General features: G+C 41.3%; 1 protein-coding gene and 1 pseudogene across 6 annotated transcripts in view; both read right to left on the reverse strand.

Annotated features, from left to right (window-relative positions):
* LOC104607858 (uncharacterized) overlaps nt 1-10,215 on the reverse strand; it is a 57,543-nt gene extending 47,328 nt beyond the window's left edge. For all 6 annotated transcript variants that reach the window (XM_088891569.1, XM_088891568.1, XM_010273609.3 and 3 more), the window contains exons 1-2: nt 9,900-10,215; nt 9,326-9,424 (exon numbers count right to left, since the gene is read on the reverse strand). In XM_088891569.1, coding sequence (XP_088747695.1) covers nt 9,326-9,424; nt 9,900-9,938 — 138 coding nt within the window. In that variant the 5' untranslated portion in view covers nt 9,939-10,215. The remainder of the gene's footprint in view (nt 1-9,325; nt 9,425-9,899) is intronic.
* A 13,246-nt stretch (nt 10,216-23,461) lies between these two features.
* LOC104607859 (copper transporter 6 pseudogene) lies at nt 23,462-24,053 on the reverse strand (annotated as a pseudogene).
* Nucleotides 24,054-24,779: the final 726 nt, after the last annotated feature.

Below are 24,779 nucleotides of genomic sequence, written 5' to 3' on the forward strand. Positions count from 1 at the left end.
TACACTCAAAATTATGGCATTGATTATCTAGAAACCTTTGCTCCAGTTGCTAAAATGAACTTTATTTGTGCGATCCCGTCTTTTGCTGCCCATTACTCTTGGCCTTTATATCAAATGGATGTAAAGAATGCCTTCCTTAATGGGGACTTATAAGAGGAAGTGTATATGGACTTACCACCTGGGGTAAGCTTTCCTAACAATGATGGAAAAGTCTGTCACCTGAAGAAGTCCTTGTATGGGCTCAAACAATCCCCGAGAGCTTAGTTTGACAAGTTCAGAAATGCTATCTTAAAGATCGGATTTGCTCAATCTCAGGCTGACCACACCTTATTCATTAAAAGAGTTGATGGTAGAGTAACAATGTTAGTATATGTTGATGACATTGTTGTGACAAGTGACAATATCACAGGTATCTCTCAATTAAAGTCCTTCCTCAATTCTGAATTTGAGATTAAGGACCTTGGTGATCTCCGATATTTTTTTGGCATTGAAGTTGCAAGATCCAAGAAGGGAATTTTTCGATCACAAAGGAAGTATGTACTTGATTTGCTTCATGAAGTTAGGAAATTAGGGTGTAAGCCTGTAGAAACTCCAATTGATTCATCACAAGTTGAGTTCCACTGAAGGAGAAGTTCTTCCAGACAGGGGGATATATCAGAGATTGGTAGGCACCTTCTGTATCTCTGCTTGACTAGACCTAACAATTCCTATGTCGTTGGAGTGGTTAGCCAATATATGCATGAACCCAAGACATCTCATATGCAGGCAGTTAACAGAATTTTAGCCTACCTGAAAGGATGCCCTGATAAAGGGATGTTGTATTCCAATCACGACCATCTAAAGATTGAGGCTTACACATATGTTGATTGGGCAGGGTCCATTGATGATAGATCTACATTTGGTTATTGTGCCTTAGTGGGAGGCAATATGGTTTCATGGAAAAGTAAGAAACAATTTGTGGTTGCTCGTTCTAGTGCTGAGGCAGAGTACAGGGCAATGGCTCATGGAGTGTCTGAACTACTCTGGTTGAAGACCTTATTAACTGAAATAGGCATCTAAGTAAATATCCCAATGAGACTATATTGTGACAATCAAGCAGCCATAAATATTGCCCACAATCCTGTCCAACATGGTCGTACAAAGCATATTGAGGTGGATAAACACTTTGTTAGAGAAAAAGTTGCTAGCGGAGAGATTTGCCTTCCTTTTATAAGGTCGGAAGACCAACTAGATGATTGCCTTACTATAGGTGTCCACCATCCAAAGTTTGCTAAGAACCTTGACAAGCTAGGCATGATTGACATATATACTCAGCTTGAAGGGGAGTGTTGAGATTGCTTAGATAAGGGTGTTTTTGGAACTTTTTCTCTTCCTTGTACTCTTTTTGTATTTAGGCGCCCAAGTAGGGGTTTCCTTGTAATTTACTATTTTCATAGTACAAAGATTTTTTTAGGGTGTGAACAATAACATGAACACAGCTCTCAACACATTCTTCTTCTTCTTCTTCTCTCCTCTAGCTCTCTCTCTTCCAAACCCTAGTTTCAACTTTTGTTTGTCAACTATTTTCAATAATCAGATCAGATTTGGATTTCAATTCTCACATGAGGTGGCCACTCTTAGACTTGAATCCATGTTCTCATGCTTGTTAGCTCAACAATTTACCATCACAACAAGCAACGGCCTCTTCTGTGCCTGAAATAGACATCTTAAAATAAAATATAAATTGTAAAAGGCATTGCCATACAACATAACGTTAATGAGAAGGCAGTAGTTCTCTAAATTTACCAAGAAAACATCTCCCAATTTATCTCTCACCTCCTTATTCACGAGGAGATTAAGCTACAGCTTCAAGAAATTCTTTATTAAAGACCTTAGCTTGTTGATTTTGGAAGGTATTAGTACAGCATATATTAGTCTCTCCCAGTTTTTTACTAGACCCACAAGCAATTTAAGTTCTGCCAAAGTTGAAGTTCATCCTCTTCTTATGAGTGGTCAGTCAAGAATTTCATATCAGCTCCTTAGACATCAAAATATATCCTAGTAACATGATTAGATGAAATTAAAGAATTGGAAAAGATCCTTGGTGATTGGCTCACTAAATAAATAAGTTCATGGAATTTTTGGCATCTATGTGATGCAGTTCAGCCTTATACAGGAATAGAGGATATAGAAAACCAATTTCTAGAGAGATTTGAGCATCCCAAAGTTGCAAAAGCATATGAAAGGAGGAAACAATGGCTTCACCCAGATTTAGAAACTGATAGAAGTTTCTAAATTTATAGTTTTTATTCTTTTTATGTTTCAAACCAGTTGCTTTCTTTAGGGGTGTCCTATTTTTTTAGGTCGAGAATTAGTAGTTTCCTATTTTGTTTAGGAACTATAAGTTTATGTCACTACTTTGCTATTTTTATATTTTCTGAGTTTATATTTCTGAAGAGTTTCTGGGACACTAATTAGGAGTCAGGTACAATTTTAATTATTGCTGAATTTCTATTTTAACCAACGTTTTTCACTGATCAAAAACAAATTAATCAATGCTTTTAGGAGTTCTATATATAATGTAAACCTGTCCAGAATAACAGACTAACGGAGTTGAATGAGAATTAAGTTAAATTTTATTCTTCTCTATAGTTGCTTTTCTTCTCCTTTTTCAGATCAGTGTCAGAGAAACACATAATTTCTTCTTTTTTCTCTTTGTTATTTTCTAGTAGTTCTCTGCTACTAGAACTCTAGAAGAAAACCAGCAACTATATGTCTATACACTAGATTTTCTCCTAGGTTCATAGCATAACTTCTTGGATTTTGAAAGCTGAAACAAGGCTACCCATCAACCTTGTCTACAAATTCAGCATTGGATGGCTAGTTAGATCTGGGGTCAAAGGGCCTTTCTTATGTAGCAACAGCACCTTGGATGATTTCTTTTCTGGGTGGTTGGGGATTTTGGGCAGGGTTGGCATTTCTTATCTTTATACATCTCTGTACACAATAGTGTTTTTCTGTTATGGGCCCGAGCGTAGGATCGTGTCACGGGTCGTTCCGCCGTCAGAGCCTCGGACCTTTCCTTGCCCTTGGCCTTGCGTACAGGCCCTATTTTGACTGTCGTGGGGGGTGATTTGTCCAAGAGATCACCGAACTCTCCTTACTTCCTTTCTTGACTGCAAAATTCGATACTTCATTCAGTAATAGCGTCTCCTTAAATAGGAGATTACAAGAGGAGGTTTCCTTGTTGGATTCGGCTAGACTAGTCCTAACGGACTCAAACTCCTACTCCTAATTAAACTACTTGCTTTTAATGGTACTAAAAATCCTTCTAAGAAAAGGGGATAAGATAAGGACGAATGGGATAAGGGATGAGGGAAACATGCGTTCTCTTGACGTTTTTTGGATAAGGGTGGGCCCACCCTATGAGCTGTCGTGTGGGCCCCGCTCTGCTGCTGCTGCGTGCGCGCGCTCGTGGTGCTGCCGTCGCGTGGTGCGCGCGGTGTTGTGCGTGGTGCCGCTGCCGCGCGGTGCCGTGCGCGGCTCATGGTACCGCTGCTGCGCGGCGTGTGCGCGCGGTGCCGCTGCTGCGCGGTGCGCGCGCGCGGTGCCGTGCGTGGCTCATGGTGCCGCCGCTGCGCGGTGCCTACCGTGCGCGTGTTGCTGCCTCAACTGCTGCCGCGTGGTGTGGGTGCTCATAACATCACTCCCCTCCTGGACTACGAGCTTGTCCTCAAGCTCGAGGTTTGGATAAGCGTTGTGGAGGTCGGTCCAGGGGATCCAAGTTGCCTCTGCTGGGGGAAGGTCCTCCCATTCGACCAAAACCTCGAGGGTGCCTTGCTGGACACGGGACCCGACGAGGGCGCGGGGCTGGAGGATAGGTCTGCCGTCCTGCAAAGGGGGTAGGGGAGGTACATGGTCGGGCGGAGTGCCCACGTAAAGCTTTAAGAGGGATACATGGAAGACGTCGTGGATTCTGCTGTGCTCCGGAAGCTCGAGTTGATAAGCTACCTTTCCTATCTTCCTTAAAACCTTGAAAGGCCCGTAGAATTTGGGGGCCAGCTTAGGGGGCCCCCGGCGCCTGAGGGACAGCTGCCTGTATGGTCGGAGTTTCAGCCAAACGTACTGCCCTGGTTCGAAGGTGACTTCGCGGTGCTGCTGATCATAGGCATTTTTCATACGCATCTGTGCTTGCTGTAAGCGCAAGGAGACCTCAGCCAAGAGGGCGTCGCGAGCTTGCAGGCTGCGGTCCACTTCTTCCAGCTGCGTTGAGCCCGGTTCGTAGGACAGAAGGCGCGGAGGGTCTCGACCATACACCACTCTGAAGGGGGTCATTCCAAGGGAGGAGTGATAGGATGTATTGTAGCAGTATTCAGCCCATGGGAGGTACTCCACCCAGCGCCGCGGCTGGTCTCCCACAAAGCAGCGTAGGTACATCTCAATTGTCCGGTTCAGCACCTCTGTTTGGCCGTCTGACTGTGGATGGTAGGCTGAGGAGAAGGAGAGGGTCGTGCCTTGTAATCTAAAGAGCTCCTTCCAGAATGTGCTTGTGAAGATTGGGTCCCGGTCACTGACGATGGACTTGGGGAGTCCATGTAAGCGGAAAATGTGGGTGAAGAACGTATGGGCGACCGAGACTGCGGTATAGGGATGGGATAACGGGAGGAAGTGAGCATATTTGGAGAACCGGTCTACTACCACGAACAGTACTAACTTCCCTCCGACCTTGGGCAGCCCTTCAATGAAATCCATGGCAATATCGGCCCATATCTGTGTTGGGAGGGAGAGGGGTTGGAGCAGGCCTGCGGGGTGCAGATTCTCCCATTTTTGTTGTTGGCACACCGCACAGTTCTGGATAAAGTCCCGTACCGAGGCCCTCATGGCTTGCCAGTGGAAGTCAGTGTGAATGCGATGCAACGTTTTCTGAATGCCCTCGTGAGTCGATTGGTGTATGCTGGCGATGATGGAGGGGATGAGGGGGCAATCGGCTGGTAGGTATATCCTCTTTTTGTAAAATATCAGCCCATCGTGGAAGGCCCAGTTTGGGTTAGCAGACCCTGACCGTATTTGTTGGACTAGGTCGTTCCATTCGGAAGACTGCGGCAGTGCGTTCCGGATGTCTTCTAGCAGGGTGGCTCTTGGTTGGGAGATTGCATGGAGGGCCATACTGTCTTCCTCTCGTCGGGACAGGGCATCTGCTGCGCCGTTCAGGGATCCTGCCTTGTAGTCCACTCGGAAGTCAAAACCCAAAAGTTTGCTGACCCAATGTTGCTGTGGAGAGGTGGTCAGCCGTTGTTCCAGCAAGTACTTGAGGCTATAGTGGTCGGTCTTGACGACGAAGGGTCTGCCCCACAAGTACGGCCTCCAGTGTTGTACTGCCTTGGCCAGGCCAATGAGCTCGCGTTCATAGGCGGGTAGTTTGAGATGGCGGTCAGCTAGCTTGCGACTGAAAAAGGCTATCGGGTGCCCTTGCTGTTGAAGGATGGCTCCTATGCCCGTGCCAGAAGCGTCACACGCGACTGTGAACTCAAGGTCGAAGTTCGGTAGCTAGAGGACTGGTGTGGAGGAGAGGGCTTCCCTTAGGCCTACGAGGGCTGCCTCGGCTGTGCTATCCCAGTGGAATGCGTTTTTCCTGAGCAGGTTGGTAAGCGGGGCTGCTAGCAGGCCGTAGTTCTGGACGAACTTTCGGTAATACCCTGTTAGCCCTAGGAACCCGCGGAGGGCCTTGGCGGACTGTGGCCGGGGCCAGTCCTTAATGGCCTGCACTTTGGAGCTGTCTACCGATACACCTTGTCCACTGATTACATGTCCAAGGTAAAGAACTTGGTGTTCCCCAAAGGAGCACTTGGATCTTTTAAGGAAGAGTCGGTGTTGCTTAAGGAGCTCGAGCACGATCCTTAGGTGTTGTATATGTTCCACCCACGACTAGCTATAGACCAAGATGTCGTCGAAGAAGACTAGTACATACTTTCGGAGTTGAGAGTGGAAGACTTCATTCATCAGAGCCTGAAATGTGGAAGGGGCGTTGCAGAGGCCGAATGGCATAACTAGGAACTCGAAGTGGCCATGATGCGTCCTAAAGGCTGTCTTCTCTACATCCGCAGAAGACATCCTGACCTGGAAATAGCCCGATCTGAGGTCTAACTTTGAGAAGAATTGTGCGCCGTGGAGTTCGTCCAATAATTCATCTACGATGGGGATCGGGAACTTATCCTTGATGGTTCGGCTGTTGAGTTCCCTATAGTCTACACAAAATCTCCAAGTTCCCTCCTTTTTGGGTACCAACAGAACTGGGGAGGAAAAAGGGGAGTGGCTGGGCCGAATGATCCCCTGCTGTAGCATGTCTGCGCATTGCTTCTCTAGCTCATCTTTCTGCCGGTGGGGGTAGCGATAGGGTCGCACCACGACCGGGTCTGACCCTACAATTAGAGGGATCCGGTGGTCGCAGGCTCTAGGAGGGGGGAGGCCCTTGGGTTCTTGGAAAACAACCGAGTAATCGGTGAGAAGTCTCTCCACATCCGTGGCGTGCGTATTCTCCCCCTGGAGTGCATGCAATTGTGTCTTGGTCCTTGTCCTGGTTCCTTGCCAGGTAACTAGTTTGCCATCCAAGTGGAAAGTCATAGTCAGGGCAGCGAAGTCCCACAGAATTGGGCCTAAGGTGATCAGCCATTTGACGCCTAGGACGATGTCAAATTCGTCGAAGGACAGTACAAATAAATCTGCCCGGAAGGATTCTTTTCCCACCTGAATTTCGGTGTTCCTGCAGATACCGGGGCTGTGCACTCTTTCCCCATTTGCCACGGCTACCTGTAGTTGTGGCCTGGCTTCCATGGGCAACTCTAGCTCGCGGGCCGCCTGATTGCTGATGAAGTTGTGGGTGCTCCCGGAGTCCACCAGAATGCGCACGGGTCTCCTCGTCACTAGAGCCTTTAGCTGCATTGTCTGGGAGGTTCTGATACCCGTGATGGCATGGAGCGAGATCTCTGGTTCAGTTGGTGACGGCTCTTCCTCATCCTCTTCCGTCTCGTCTACTAGAAGGCAGAACAGTTTCTTGCATCTATGCCCTGCGGAGTATAGATCATCACAGTTGAAACATTGTCCCTTCGCGCGCCGTTCTGCCATCTCGGCTCGGGACAGGCGCCTGATGGGGGGTGACACCCTGCTGCTCCCTGTCTGTGATACCGGTCTGGAGGGGTAACCCGGGTGGGTCCTCTGTTCTCTGCTGGGCGCAGGGGTAGACACTCCCGCTGGCCTCAACGGTGCCCAAGTCGTGGCTGGCCGTCTAATGCTAGAGGGTCCCTGAGCGAGCTGCATCTTTCGCTCAAAGGCACGGGCGAGGTTCATTGCTGTAACCAAATTAGGGGGATGCTGCATCTCAACGTCTACCCTTAGGGGCTCTATCAGCCCTGCTGTGAACATGTCCACTTGCTGATCCGGCCTAACTGTGGCTGCTCTAGCAAGCAGGGTTTGGAACTGGCGTTGGTATTCAGCCACGGTTCCCCCTTGCTTGAGATTGATGAGTTCTCCCAGCGGGTTGCTCGTCATTGGGGGTCCAAACCTAAGGAGGCAATAGGACCTGAACTGCTCCCAGCTGAGCCCTGGTTCTTCTTGCTCCACGCGGTAGAACCAAAGTTGTGCCTCTTCCGTAAGGTGGAAGGCTGCCAGGCTGACCTTGTCTCTGTCATCCGTGCGCTGGCTGCGGAAGAACTGCTCGCAGCGGTACAACCATCCTAATGGGTCTCCGGTGCCGTCGTAAGATGGAAATTCAAGCCGGCTGTATTTGGGAACAACTGCAGCCATCGGTGCTGCGGCTTGATGTTCGTTGGCTGATCCTGTCCCATCCGTGCGGCGACTGCTGGTAGAGGCTAGCCCTTCCGAGTTCTTATCTTTGTTGGAGAGGAACGCTTCTAACAGGCGACGTAGCTCCCGAACGTCCTCCTTGACCTCTCGGACCTCCATACTGGTTTCAGTGAGCCTATGCTCCAGTTCATGGACTCTGCAAGACAGCGGCTCCTGTTCTCCCATGACGGTTGGCTCTGATACCAAGATGTTATGGGCCCGAGCGTAGGATCGTGTCACGGGTCGTTCCGCCGTCAGAGCCTCGGACCTTTCCTTGCCCTTGGCCTTGCGTACAGGCCCTATTTTGACTGTCGTGGGGGGTGATTTGTCCAAGAGATCACCGAACTCTCCTTACTTCCTTTCTTGACTGCAAAATTCGATACTTCATTCAGTAATAGCGTCTCCTTAAATAGGAGATTACAAGAGGAGGTTTCCTTGTTGGATTCGGCTAGACTAGTCCTAACGGACTCAAACTCCTACTCCTAATTAAACTACTTGCTTTTAATGGTACTAAAAATCCTTCTAAGAAAAGGGGATAAGATAAGGACGAATGGGATAAGGGATGAGGGAAACATGCGTTCTCTTGACGTTTTTTGGATAAGGGTGGGCCCACCCTATGAGCTGTCGTGTGGGCCCCGCTCTGCTGCTGCTGCGTGCGCGCGCTCGTGGTGCTGCCGTCGCGTGGTGCGCGCGGTGTTGTGCGTGGTGCCGCTGCCGCGCGGTGCCGTGCGCGGCTCATGGTACCGCTGCTGCGCGGCGTGTGCGCGCGGTGCCGCTGCTGCGCGGTGCGCGCGCGCAGTGCCGTGCGTGGCTCATGGTGCCGCCGCTGCGCGGTGCCTACCGTGCGCGTGTTGCTGCCTCAACTGCTGCCGCGTGGTGTGGGTGCTCATAACATTTTCCTTTTCAATACGATACAATCTTGTTACCTTTTCTCAAATAAATAAAAGGAGTTCAAAAGAAGGAAAGGAGGATAAGTAAATAAGAAAAGTAAATGCAATTTATTAGACAAGATCGAGATGAGGTGGATACTCAAATGCAACATCTTTTTCTTTAAATTAGTGTACATTTTATTTGCTCATGGAGGCATACATATAACATGCATTATACATGAAAACAAGTGAACATACATGTCTAATCAACTATAACTTCTAGACTTCTAGTATTTATCTCTAGTTCCAACACAAATAATGCATAATGAAGGAGCGAGTATTCCAATCTCAAGTTAGATTAGGACACTTAAATATCAAAAAAAATTAAAGCAGAAAACCATAAAGAAGCAGGGGAAATTGATTAATTCTCCTGAGTTTTCAGTTGAACAGTAATTTTCTGAACATCAATCTTCCCTTATAAGTAAGGTTAAACCAAAGAAAGACATGTAAAGGCAGTAGAAAAAAAATCTCCTGGGCTTCATGTGTGACTGTAATTTCCCAAACATTAACCTTCCCATATAAAATAAGGTTAATCCAACAAAAGACATATAAAGGCATTAGAAATAAAACTAACACACCTTGCATGTTTGTTGACGAGGGTCTTGAGAATCCTTTGTGCTCTCGTCGAATGGTGATATTCGGCATGGCTGAAGCCAGACTGGAAGCCAAGCTACATCCTATATTTGCCAGATATTCAATGAATTAAAAGCTGTTTGATATTTCATTCAAATTCCATGCTTAAGCAACGAATTCAGAGTACACAAACGAGTAAAATAAGCTATTCTCAGTGCAACATTATGCAACATACAGAATTACAGATGAACATGAAAAAGCACACGTCTCGAGAATTCATTCAAAAACCAACAACAGTTCAAGAAGATAATCAAATAAAGAAAAAAAATTATGATCCTGACCCCTTTTGCAACAAAAACAACTGGACTCTCGGAGCATGAAAATTTAACGACAAAACCGAGAAAGATAGATATGCAAAAAAAAATTCCACATTTTTTAGCTCAAAGTTGATGATTATATTGATAAAGTTTCCCGATGGTCCAGTTTGCAGAATCTTAGAGAACGTTACTGTAGATGAGGAGGAAACCACGGAGTAATTGCATTCGGTTTGATTGCAAAAAATGGCAAAGACTTACTTACCTCAGAAAACTGAGGAGGGCGAAAACCAGAACTCGCCATTGATAGAACGATGCGAGCTCTGCTCCTCTAGAGACGAGAGGGGAGAAATTTGATAAGAAGATGCTTGAAGACTGCCATTGCCCGAGAGACATAGATTAGAGAGGAACTTTGGCGCCAAAAAGACTTGGGTCACTCTCTCTCCATTTGGACCGTTTTAGTCCGGGTTTCCGGAGAGGATTGGGGTTAGGGTTGGAAAAAAATACAAATATTATTGCCGGATTGAGTAGATGTGATCTTGTGACAATTGTGTTGGGGTTTCTTTTGGGAAAAGTAAACCGCATTCATCTCAGAAATCTGAAATTACAGCTTCCTCCTAGTCTATTAATAGCCCTTATAAATCACATCCAGGCCATGGATTTGGCACCGATCCAAGGTCAGCATTCATCCCACCTGTACGGTGGGGTTCAGATTTATGGGGTGAACTGAACTATAAAACCCTTTTTTTTTAGTTCAAGGTTTAATTTAGGGCTGTCAATGGGTCGGGTCCAACTCCACAGACCCGCCAGACCCTAACCGATTGGATCGGTTCTAGGTCCTGATATAGGGTACCAATTATCATCGGTTCAAAACCGATTCCACCTAGTCTCGAACCGATTCAAACCCAACCTATATATATTAAACATAAATATTTTTTTTATTTATTACAATTGCGTCTGCAATCCCAAGAATCAATCAATTCGGTTTTGGGTCCAAAAATTAAATGCCCTATCGGATCTGGTTCCAAGTCCGAGTTCTCAACATTTCATGTTGGGCGATTCTGATTCCAATTGGTTCCAACCCAGACCTGACTCATTGACAGTCCTATTTAATGCGTCTCCTTTTGATTACATTAGGGAAAATAGTGGGAATGTTATTTTCCAACGTTTGGCTTGTGGGAAATAATTGACAAAAAATAGTAGAATAGGCACAATAAGGTACATAAAACGATGTCACATGCATCCTTTAACACCCAGGGTGCTACTCACGAATAGGAAATTGCCACGTTAATTTTAATTTTTAAAACCCAACTTAATGGAAAGGAATTCGAATCAGCCCCTCACAAAACTGTCCATACAACGTCCCACAGCACATCCCTACCATGTATTAAGAACATCTCCTAATGATATATCCGGAATGATGATATCATCATTGAGAAATACTCCCAATACACGGCAGGGATGTACTGTAGAACATTATAGGGGGCAGTTTTGTGGGAGGCTGATTCGGTTTCAATGGAAAGTCCCTAAGTTAACAGAGCTCATATCTGTCCCCTAAGGAAATTTTCTGTCCCATACAATCCTATTCGAACACATCACCTTCTTCAAATTAATTTGAAACTGACGGACTTTTGGTTCTAATAGCAGATGAACGCCAAAATTTTATCCAAAACAATTAACCCGAGCCTACCTCTCCTTTCCACTGCTCTTCCCCTCCCTCCCTACCGCCCCTTCACCCTCACAAACTTCATAGTGTGGTGTTGACTACAAAATGCTTAAGAGAATGAGCAAGTGTAACATGCACCAAAGGCTGCGTTTGGTTGTAGTTCAATTTTATTTGCACTAGTACAAATGCTTGGGAGTGCAAATGAAAATAATGCAACTTTTGGTTTAATTTTGTTTTGGGTTTTACTTTATTTTGCTTCAAGTCTTATTTTATTTCATTTGTGTTGCAATCAAACAAAATAAGTAAATTTTAAAATAAAAATAAATCATAACTTGTATTGAAATCATTTGCACTATCATAATTTTGCATCAATGCAAATAAATTTGTATTACAACCAAACACAGGCAAAAGAACAAAAAGTATTACAAAATCTCCCCCCACTTCAAACTGTTTTCATGGTATAATGAGTGGTTCACATAGGCAGGATTTAAAGATATTCAACTAGTCCAAAATGGTACCATGGGGTCTGTTAGCATGGCTTGTTCATGGGATGCTCTGTGACAAAACCATGTTCATTCTTGATGACTCTCCCTTCAAATTGGTCCATTTTGGTAGTTGGGATTGGCATTAAGATTTCATATTAGTGTTAGCATTCACTTAGAAGCTATTGATCAATTAGATTGAATCTTTAGGTTTAGATATTTCATAAATACTAAATGAACTTTCACAAAGTTATAAAGTGCCAAATCTAACGGTGCCCATATCAAAGTTAGAGAAGATGATATTTGAAATAAAGGTGATGAACCCTGCTATATAACGAAAAGAACATTTGGTGCACCTTAAATAATGCTAAATCAATAGTAAGCATGACTTTCTAATGGACTCGAAGGACTGTGTTGCGTCAATGCTTGTGTACGTGTGTCTATCTTGGTTTTGTATGGTATTTGGATTTCCTTCTTTCAAAAAGGTGTTCATGATCATCTAAATTTGGAATGGAATTTGATATTTAGTGATGCTCATGCATAATTTGAGATAACTTGAGTTAACTCAGGATGGTTTGTCAAAGAAAGGGGAGAGAGAGCAGGTTGGCATTCAGTGGTGGTGCTAGTTAGCGGTGATAGTGTTAAGTTGAGAAGATGACCCATAATAATTGTGAGGAAACTATAAAAAAACGTTGGGATGGAGGTAACAGATCAATCAACTAGAAATGCAGGAAACTAAGGGGGATTCTCTGCAAATGAAACAAAAATGAGTTTGGCAAGGTTCAAAACCAAATTGAGGAAGAAAACCAAGTTCTTGCAAAGGAGAAAGAAAAGAAAGGCTCTGACTTTAACTTTCTAGCTATGAAAGTAGCGGAAAAGAATTTGGACCTTTTGATTAGGAGGGAGGAAATAATGTTGGCGCAAAAATATAGAGTAAACTAGGTGACTTATGGAAATCAAAATACAAGATTCTTCCACAATACAACTATCAGGATGAGGGCTAGAAATAGAGTGTTGAAGCTGAAAAATAATCAAGGGGAATGGATGGAGGGAGTTGATCACATTAAAAAAATCTTCACCGATCATTTTGAAGAAATTTTCACTACTTCCAATCCTACAGAGATAGACATAGCACTCAATAACATCCATCCTATGATTTCAAATGAAGACAACGATGATTTACAAAAGGAAATCATAGAAGAAGAGATTCACCAAGCCCTCTTCCAAATGGCACCCAAAAAAACTCCAAGGCCAGATGGTTTCCCTAATATCTTTTATAAAAAATATTGGGGTATAGTTAAAGATGATATTATGAAAGAGGTTATGAGTTTTCTCAAAGATTGTTTTCTAATTTATGACCTCAATTCAACTTTTATAACCCTAACCCCAAAGACAAAGAAACCCTAAATCAACATCTCAATTTCACCCCATAAGTCTGTGAAACACTGTTTGCAAGACCATAGCTAAAATATTGGCAAACAAACTCAAACGGAAGCTTGATAAGATTATTTCTAAGAACCAGAATTCTTTCATTCTGGGGAGTGTCATTACTGATAACATCCTTCTTGCCCATAAGGTGTTGCATTACATGAAGCACTCAAGGTCAAAAAAAGGTTGGATTGCTATCAAATTGGATATCAATAAGTCTTATTATAGAGTGGATTGGAATTTCCTACAAAATCCATTGAAAAGATGGGGTTTGGCTCTACTTGGGTATGATGAAATCTAGTGCCCCAGACTGAAACCTCATGATTTGATGGAGGCCACTGAAACCTGGAGGTTCACACTGAAACCTCATGATTTGATGGAGGCCACTGAAACCTCCAAGGAGTATGATGAAATCTAGTGCCCCAGACTTCATTGCTCTATCCCTGGAGTAATTGGGGGAGGAATCATTGAGGTTTGCCTCTCCTTATGCTTCTCACGAACATTCTATTATCTTGTTCTCTTTGCTGATGTGTTTGGAGTCTGCTTGGTTCTATATTACTATGTTCTGTGGAACAATTCACACATTTTCATTGTATAAGGTCTAAGGGACTTGCTAGATTTACCACAATGATGCCCCACGTAGGAATTCTCCCATGTCAAGATTGAACTAGTAAAACAACTATAACTTCTACGATCATCCTTCTCTCTCTCTCTCTCTCTCTCTCTCACACACACACACGCATTCTTGCTTGCATGCTGTTGAGATGACCCATGTGTAGCTATGTCATACGTAGATCACTAATAAAATAAAAGAGTGGATTGTTTGAATTATTCTTGATTCCTTCTTAGACAAATATATGCATGCGCGCACATTTATTTGCTTTGTATTAACAGTCTTATGTAGTCCATGCTTTAAATTTTTAATTAACAGTAAAGTTGTCCATAAAGAAGGTCCATTTTGAACAAGTATTAAGGTCTTTTAGGCCAAACTTTTTCACGAATGGTTTAGACTCCTTCACTAAATACCCAATTAGTGGATCTTCTTCCATATTTTCCCATGCCAATTAGAACTCAAGGTTCTCATTTGGCAGGCCATAATGGTTAAATATAGAGAGCCTAAATTGTGGCATGTTGTACATCTGAAAGAGTTTTCCTATGAAGAGACAAGGGTATTGGAAGATTATAAAGAGTTCACAATAGCATTTCTGTAAATGTGAGAGTTGTTTGGAAGTGGTATTGACCAATTCATGACACTGTCCAATCTTTGGATTTTTTCTAAGTTGTTTTCTAAAATCTGATGGTTGTTTTTACTTCATAAAGAATATGGTACATCGAATGTTTTCTCGTCTACACTTTAACATTGGCAGGTCAACAGGTTGTTGGTTATGCTGAAGATGGGTTCACTCAATATTAGTCCTAGCTATATAGGTTCTTGGGAGGGGTAGACATGATATTGGATAAGGACCTATCCTTAGTCATAGGAGTACTTCAAGTACATGACAGTACACTGGGATCATACTTTTCTGCTTTTCATTCTTATTGCTTTTTATTTTCTATTTAATTTTTGAACTCTGGACTCAATAGATGACATCTATATACTTTTCCCATTTACACTTTGTTCCAATATCCTTCCAGCAAAAGAAATTAATTAAAGAAAATGTAGACAATTAAGTTTACTTTCATCTTCCAAATAAGCTCTACATGACTGTACCTGGTATTAGTTTCATGACCATTCTTTTCTCCCAATCTAGTTGTGAATATGTAATTCCATCTTTAAGTATAGTGGTGTTAATGGGTTGAACCCAAGCTTGGTCCATGCATACACAGACCTAGAATCCATTATATGTGCCAAATCCAAGGCTATGTACAGGTGTGATACAGGGGTTGCAAATCTGATCTGCAATCCAGTTTAGATTGGTGTGTGAAAATTGACAACTTGTAGAAAGAAACTAAAATGTAAACCTCGTTGTATATGTGTAGTCAGAAACAAAAGGAAAAAAATGAATTTATTTACCTCCTCTATAAATTTCAAGATTCACTTTTTATAACAAAGTAAAATTTCTATTAAAAATGAAAGAGATTGCAAGAGTAGGTAAAGAGATCACCTATAATGAAACATAAAACAGAAATTGAATACAACTGAAAAAGAGAAAATTCAAAGACAACTGAACTTCTTCCGAAACAAAGTCCAATGTAATCTAGAAATGGGCTCCCATTGACGATCTATACCCATCTCTAAACAACAGGATGAGACCATAATCACTCCTTTATCTTTGAGCATATGTTTGCCAAAAATCTTCTGATATGATATTTTTTTCCTATATCATAAATTCTTCTGCCACCTTTCCAAATTCCTCAACATGTCATAAATAGTAACCTCTAGGTTTTAGATGGTTAATTGTCAAGATTCCAAGGACAACAACCATGTAAGGCTCTACTCTATGAGGGATAGAATTACTCCAAAAGCCTCTAAATGGAAATTGTTCAGCCTGATTTCTGATCAAAGAATCATAGGGTTCACTGTAAATCTTCCATCCACATATTCCTTCCATCACCCAGAATAATCTGAATCAGGCTGGATCTTTACTGCTTCTACTTTGTTGAGATCCTTAAAGTTTAATCTCTATAACCTGCCAACCTAACACTATTCATCTTCTGAAAATCTTACTTTAGACCCATCCCCCACTAAAGATTTTGAAATCCAATAAAAAATAGAATTGAACTTCATGATACCTTCCACAAGCATACCCCATATAATGATGATACCTCTCTGATCTTGAATCCCACCCAAATCTCACAATCCCATATTTATTCACCACTATTCTCCTCCATAGGTGCCCTTCCTCCCCAAATCCCGGAGCCACTTTTGCAAAAAGGCTCTGTTCATGATTCTAGCCCAAAACCCAATCCTCCAGAGTTTTTTTGTACTTAAATCACTTTCCTATTTAACAAGATTCAACCTTTTCCCCTTCTCCCTCATCCCATAACAGGTTGCTTAGCATTTTATCAATCTGATTTTCCATTAGGATGGAAATTTTATGCAAGAAAGATAATATGTTGGCAAAGTTACACCTATAATACCCACCAATTAGGTCCAATTCCTAGCAGACTCTAAATATATGGACCCAACTTGGACCTGGTTAAGATCATATCCATTTTTTTCTTGAAAGATGATCATATTCAGTTTTTTATATTTAACAGTGTCTTGCTCCTTGTCTGCAGACATGCTCTGTGGGGAACAACTTAAGTGTAGCAGTAGCTGTGCCCTTCGTTATCTTTTTTTATATTTAACAGTGTCATGGGTGAGGGTAATTAGAGGAAGAAGATTACAACATCCTTCGTTATCTTTTTTTATGAGCCATCATAATCATGGATGAGGGTAATTAGAGGAAGAAGATTGCAACATCCTTTGCCTTGTCTCTTTTAGGGTGAAATGGGCATACTTGTGAACTCAATATTGCTGCACCCCGAGGACTGAGGCTCAACAATAAAAGTTTATACATTTTTTGTTGATATATCACTAGCTTACTTTACATTCTCTAACAATGTATATGTTCTGATTTACAGGTTCAACCATTATGTTTGGATTTGCATTGGAAGATGTGTTACATTATTCGAGAAATTGAATTTTTTTAAGTCAGTGTATTTTTTATATGTCAATTGGATATTATATTTCAACAATTTGTTTTGGATATCATAATAAATAATTAATAATTAAATTAATATATTTTGTTTTAAATTGCATTTTTTATTTAAATTGTTTTTTATGTATCAATTGTCATGACGTTTTTATTAGATAGGTATTAAAGTGGTGAATGTTGGAATTAAAGTATAAGTGTAAAAAAGAATTTTGGAACTAACCTGGAATAAAAATAAGAAATATATATCAAAGCCGGCGGATAAACCTAAGGCGACAGTCATATAGGTTCTAAGTCGGCGGTTCAGACTACCACCTAAAATCGCAAGTGGCGTATTGATAGGTCATATAGGACTTGAGCTGGTGGTTCAGACTGACACCTAAAATCGTAAGTGACGTATTAATAGGTCATATAGGACATGAGCCAGCGGTTCAAACCGCCACCTAAAAACGTTGATAGATCAAAGGCGGTAGTCATATAGGACCTGAGCCGGCGTTCAAACCACCACCTAAAAACATTGACAAATCTAAGGCAGCGGTCATATAGGACCTGAGCCGGCGGTTCAGACCGCCACCTAAAACCACAAGTGACGCTTTGACAAACTTAAGGCGGCGGTTGAAACCGCCAACTTTATTAACGCTTAGCTGACGGTTCTGACATACTGCCGCTTTAGAGGTGATGGAACCACCACGGACTGATCATCAAGGGCAACAGTCTTTGCTATCTAAGCCGGTGGTCCTGATCTAGGCTGATAATGGTTTAGGGGGCGGACTAATGATCGCTACCTTAGATATAAGGTGGCAACCTAAAGGCCTAAGCGAACGGTCATATGACCGCTGCCTTAAACCATTTTTCTTGTAGTGATTTTAACAACTAATCAAACGTAGCTTTAAAAACGCATGACAACTATGCATAAATACATTCAAAACATTATAAAGTTTCATTTAAATTAAGGGTAAATCTCTTAAACTACCCTTACTGGTTGCGAAATTGACTAACTATACCCTAACTGTTTACATATTGTCTTAAACTACTCTTACTATTTCTAAAAACTGACATCGCCATTAAGTATTAATAAAAAGAAACGAAATGTCAAATTTGCCCTCCACTATTCTGCAAATTTTAAAATAAAACCCAACTGAAAGAAACGAAATGATGTTTCAAAGATGGATAGAATTGGTCTCTGACTGAAATGCAAATCCAAAAACTAAAAACTCTACCATTTCGTGTCCTCATCGAATGGTTTCAGAACATGATGGGTAATCTAAACAGCCAACGATGATGAGGGCTGCACTTTCTATCAGTATCACCCGTCATAGACACCATTCTTTAGCATAGAGAGGGGAGGAAACTAATCTCTGACAAAACCTTCTCTTCCCGCGATTGGCTATTAATGGTTGCCGGAGAGAACGTAGTGGCGATGTTGTGCTTACTGGAACAGAGGAGGCGAGATCAATGGGGTACTAAAAGCAATTCTAGATTCCTATTGCTTTCGGTATGTTTGCTTCGTTTTTCATCTCTTTTTTTAGTTTATTAATGATGAAATTGGGTGAAACATTGTTCCCTAATAACTAGAAATTGGCCTGAATGTTCATGATGAAATTGGCATGAACGTCCAGAATCACACATCGTTGTTTTTCATCGTTGCAGACAACAACCATATCGCACTTGTTTAGACCCATAGTATGTGGTAAAAAAGAGTTTCTCTCCAAGGAGGAAACAATTAGAAGATACTATATGTGTTTGGTTCCGTTTATGTTTATTGGGTGGGCGTTTATTAGAAAAACGTTTATCTGATAAACGCCCACTTTAAACGTTTTTCACTTTGTTGTTTAGTTATGTTTAATCTTGGTGTTTTAAGAAACACCCCTTTACACTTCAGCAACAATAAACATTTTTCCATTTCATGCTGTTCAGTGGGGCATTTCAAGAAACAACCATATGGATGTTTCAGTGTGACACTTTCATTGTGGTGTATAAGATACATTAGTCAATCCAACAGTCCAAATTACATATGCTTCAATTTGAAGACCGATTTTCAGATCCAACGGTTAATATATTATATAATCCACATCCAACGGTGGATATATGACACTTTCACTTTGACTCTCTATCTATCTATCTATCAATCTATCTTTGTTACCTATAAGGGAATGATGGCTATTAATGTTATTCAAAAGAAAATTGAGCAAAACAACACGGAATTGTTTTACATTTATGAAATGTAAAGTTGCCAATATCTATCTTCTTTCCAACATTTTATTGAACCACTTATTTTTTTTTTCTTTTGAATAACAAAGATACCATTGGCAAGGTAGATCAATTTGGGCTTGGCTTGGGCCTGCCAAAGCCCAAATTCAAGTAAATTTCACGTCTCAATTTACTCTTTTCTCTCTCTCTCTCTCAATTACATCCAATAAAATTAATAAAAATAAAAAAACAAAATCCTTATGTATTCCATACTAACAAGTTTGCAACGATAAGTAATAAGTCATATAAGTTTTTGTATATAAGCCTACATCATTGTGAAATCTATTTAGTTTTCTGTACATAGTTAAATTCAAAAAAAGTCTACACTACTAGACAAGTTGCATATTTTTATCATTTTTATTTCATAAGATGGAATAAAAGAACAATCAAGCATACCCATGCCCAAAATATAAAACACGGGATATTGAAACCACAACAAGCTAACAAAGCAACGTTACTATTATTTGGATGTGGTTGCACAACTGTCGAACAACAGTGTTGTTTTGGGGCATTCCTACCGAGTATTGGGTATCCCCCATTGTATTAGTCCACCCATATGAAAGAGCCTCTGTGATTCCCTCTCAATGGACAACGGATGAACCACCGTCCATAGTTTTTATCGGTCTTGGCCATATGCGTTGTCATTTCTCCCTCTCCACATGAGTACATTGGCAAAGAAACTCCTTCCGTCATTAGTATCTACATATAGTTTTATATGGCAATTGTAAAAACAAGTATCATGAATATTCTAATGGTAACATAATGGAATTAACAATAGCAATGTGCACATCTTCTGCAATATAAGCTAATGGTATGTTATCAAAGTAGACCAATGTATAATATATGTACGAAATAAAAGCAAATTGAACACAATTTACACTAGACGGCAAACATGCTATTAAGTCATCTGATATTTCACCCATAGTTCATTGGCAATTTGATCCTGCACCAAGTTGATTTCAGAGTTACTACTAGAAGCATTTCACCGTCGTGCCCACCATCACCACCATTTGCTTCATCATCTTCATTATTCATCATAGGAATTGACTAGTCACTGCACTGTTATGAGAATTAAAACAGATGGAGGGTCTCAATTTGATTGCTGGATTCTGCTATCTTCAATGTTCAACAAGTTTGCTCTGGTTCTATCCCTTTCAGACAAGTCCAGGAGGAGGGAGAGTTTACACCACAAGGCCTAGTCTTTATCAGAGACGCCCAAATTGGAACGCCCCACACAAGCACTAGGCCTCCAGCAGTAATTAAACCATTTGCCTGACTGGGTTCCCTGCTACCTGATATCCTGCAGATGGGAATGTTTCCCTTTAGTAGTGCTAACTAATGAAAATGAAATAATTGAGGGAGGATTATAAACAAGATAATCCTCATTTGGATTTGGTTGCCTTTTTTAATTATTTTGAAGGATTTCAGTTGATTAAATGAGACAGAGAGCACCATTTTGCTTGTTCTTTCATATGCCCGAAGCTTATCACACTACTGGGTTCTAAATTTCTAATTTGGTTGGTGACATGATCTGTGATGCTTGGTACAAACTACAAACCAAAGGGGTTTCTCCTTCAGCCATTCTCATTTAATATATAGATCAAAACATCAGATGAAGGTGTTTTTTCATAAAAAACGAGCATTTTTTTGAACCGTTTTTTCATAAAAAATGGTACTCCAAGCCATACCTTAGAAATTGGGAAGGCATGACTTGGAGCAATGTCAAATTTGGCATTTCTTGGAGCTGTATTTTGTTACTGCCAACATGGATGTGAGGTGGTAATGACGTGGCACTAGATAATGGGTACCGGTGCTGAAAACGTTTCTTGGAGCATTGGTACCAAACAGAAAGCATTGCTGTTGCTCCAAGAAACGTCCTACCTGGCAGCAACATTTCCAAACAAAAAAAAAAGGCACAGTTTTCTACTTCTAACCCACACATCAGCAGCAACACCGTTTTCTCAGCATCTGTAGCATCGATGCCAAATATATACTAAGAAGGTGTAAAATTATGTACCTTTGATTTTTCTAACGTAATAGAAAAAGAGGGGAGAAAAAAATAGGGCTTTGATTTTCACTCCCTTTGATGTAGTCTTGGTGAAGCTCAAGACTTTGAATAGATTAACATGGTGTTTGGAAGCGTGGGAACTTTTTGGGACTGATTTTCAAGAAAAAATGTCCATGCTTCTAAGACCCGTTTTTCACAAAAAAATGCCTCTGCTACGTAGGTAGTGAGCAACACTATGTTGTTTGGTAAGGTGATTTTCATCACTGTTTTTCATGTATGTATTGACAGGTAAGCACCACATAGGATACACATCAGTCAACCGTTGGGGGCAAACGGTTCACCGATGCAGATTTTCGAGGCATGCCCAATTTTTTAATAATTGACTGAACCAAATAATGAGATATATGGGCATTTGTTGAAATGCCTATGTGAATCGGACATGGCACCATTTTTTTGAAAAACGGCCACAGTTTCAAACATCCCCTAAAAGGATCCCTTAACTAGAAAACATTAGGATTTAGGGGAGGCTATTTAAGTCATTTTCCATGTCATTAGCATAGACAAGTTGCCTTACATGTGGAACATGCCCATCAAATGTTTCTACCAAAGTTATTTGGGCTTTCGAAATCTTCTACTTCTAGGGGTGGGTTGGGTTTCAGGAATCTGAATCGGGCCCATCCGTACTTTTCCCTTATTGTTGGATACATGTGATGCAGCTTTGGCCCTACAGGTGGGGTACTAAACACTTGACCCAATTAGTGGGATCCTACACGGACCCACTACTATTTAGTTCTCAATTTGAAAGGACTTTTATGCAGTGGCTTTTGATGTTACGTGAGCTGAGAAGCCTGAACCGAAATGCCATGGGTCACGGCTTTAGTCAGGGCAAAGCCCATTCGAGCAGTCTTTATTGTCTTGCATTGAGAATATCTTCATACTTGTATGCTTTATTTTATGGGGAGATATTTTAATGCAAGGTTGTAAAAGGCTATTAGAATGGTAAGGGCATAAGTTTTCCCTGATAGAAGCCGATCTCAGATCATCTCAGGTCACGTTTGGTATAAAACCAGAAAGCCAAAAATAGGCCTACATGAACTCCAAAATCGACTTTTCAACTATCTCAAGTATAATTTCTCCAAAATGGTTAATAAAGCTCAATCAATGCAGAAACCCTCCCAATCGGACTTTAACCATGTGGAGAGCATGTCCGATGTCCCTTTATGAATTTGAATCCACGTCTCTTCAAATGGAGAAATGCCAATCTAAATATTCAATAAGTCAAGTTCAAATGTAGAGCATGCCCCTTTATTGGGTCATCGACATTAAACTTAACTTATTGATATCCCTAATAATCACTCCTTCCTTCAGCCAATCTAAATATTCAATTATGCAATTCCACGGTCAAGGTACCCATGTCTTTTTTTTCTGGTAACCACCCAAGGTTATTTTTAATTAATTGAAGGCAAGCTTATAAGTATTGTTAGAGGCAAGAGATATATGCCACTGCTACTTGTATATTCCAAGGTCAATCTCTTATAATTTGTCCTCTTATACTATTTTGATCCCAACAAGGATTTTGTTGAGGGATGGTTGTTCTTTCAATCCCCAATAGGGGCAATTTGAATAATACAGCACCACACTAATAACCCCTCCTCTCCAAAGTCAATGGTTGCAGGTATCAAATCCGCGTCTCCGCTGGGACAAACCAGCTAATGAGGGATGGTTGTTCCTAGTTTTAAGAAAAATCTAACTATCAGGTTTCAGGTTAGGTCCATTTAAATTTTGACAAAAGTTAAGCTCAAGCCTGACCCAAGATCAGGCTGTAGGGGGTGCAATTTGGGCATATTCGAATTGGAAATTGTTAAAATTTGAATGGGCTTGACCCAACAGCCTGGGCCTGATGTAGTGCGAACTCTTCAAATCAGGTATCCGACTTGAATCCTTACAATGTTGGCTTACTTATGGCTCTTGATCTCGGTTTGATGCAAAGTCTGTTTCTGATCTTCGGTTGAGTGTTGGCGACCTCATCTGAAACACCGTGTTAAATTAGAAATACCAGTGTATGGTCTGATTTCTAAGTCAATTTCACTCATTGTGACAGAATAACTCACATCTCACTTAACATGCTCTCAACTGTTATAGAATTGTCACTTGGTCTTCCCGTCCTCTATTTCTTGAAAATCTTATTTTGAGGGAGTTGACATTAGGGTCCTTAAAAATAAGAAAAAAAAAAAAAGAAAACACCAAGAATTCATAAGAAAGGAAAAGGTCCTAGAATTAAGTAGGACTAATGGGTACAATAAAGGGTCATTAATTAATTATTAGTAAGTAACAACTGAAAAACTAGCTAGGCTTCTACACGACTGAGATTGGTAGTGTAGTGATTGGCTTGTCATTGAGACGAGTTTGGGGTTGGTGGGCGACCAGACTTCTGAAAAGAAAGAACCCAACAGCATGACCAGCAACAGCGACGAGGAAGACTTCTCCATTGAAGGACATGACAGAGAGCATGATCAAGTAAGAGAGACCCATGCGAAGAAGGTACAGCCCAGTATGAGTCACTCTGGCTATCGTCCCAGCTGCCTTCATCCCTGCAGACTTGACGCTCCAAACAGATAACATCTCCACAGCCACTGCGAGGAGGAAAACTGAGAAGAGAGCCAAGATGTACATGCCAAGCTCGCCTTGAGGCCACCCAGAGAAGAGAATCTCCACATCCTTGCCCCAGAAAAAACTCCCGTGCATCATAGACTTCTGAGAAGGCATGGCCACACTTGACACATCGCTTGATATTTGTGGAGGCGAAACTTCTGTGTCTGTTCCACTATCACCCATCCCATGATCCATGAGATCTAAAGAGAGAGAGTGAGAGAGATGCAGATTAGAGGACGGCAGGCTAGAGAGACTGAGATAGTGAGAGATCTCTCTTATCTCCACTCACATTCAACGCCAAGATCATGGAACGTAGTGGTATTACTTTAATACCTTCAAGGGTCCTTAATGAGGGAGAAATAAGAATCCAATTCTTTTTCTAAGTATTCAGTTCTCAGAATCAGAAAAATAGGGGGCATTCTACAATTATAGAAATTATATAATTTACGTATGATAGATGAAAACATTTCTTTTAAACTGTAGAAATTGAAGAACATGATTTTTGTTTCAGTTTGAAAAAAAAAGATGTAAGAACAATATTTTTATGTTTTTAAGAACTGATTTATTTTCAAGCCAGCTGGTTGTCTTGTTTTTGAAACTTGCACCAGAAAAACAATTTCCGTTGGAGAACACTCCATAAATTAATAAATTAGTGTATTGATTGTATACCAAGACTTCTGATACATAATAATAAACAAGGATCCTTCTATCAGGGGAAAAAGAACCGAGTGCTACACTAGCCGGGCCAGCAATATTTTACAAGAACATTGGATGCCCGTTTTCAAATTAAGTGGTACTCTGAATGCTTCTGTGCTGAAATTTAGCTAATTGGGCTTTGAAGTTCATAATTAATGCATAAAGGTAATTTATTTAGAGGATAAAGATCATTGGAATCCTAAACTGGTCCTGGGAATGTGAAATCTAGGTGGCGGTTGGACCTTAAATTCTTGTGATGCACGTTATAAAAAATTAATTAAGGGGAAAATGTGCTTTCTGTTTCTGAAACCAACATTTTTTATGC

The sequence above is a fragment of the Nelumbo nucifera genome, chromosome 7 (genome assembly GCF_055504915.1).
Source record: "Nelumbo nucifera cultivar China Antique chromosome 7, China Antique-T2T, whole genome shotgun sequence".
Lineage (NCBI taxonomy): Eukaryota > Viridiplantae > Streptophyta > Magnoliopsida > Proteales > Nelumbonaceae > Nelumbo > Nelumbo nucifera.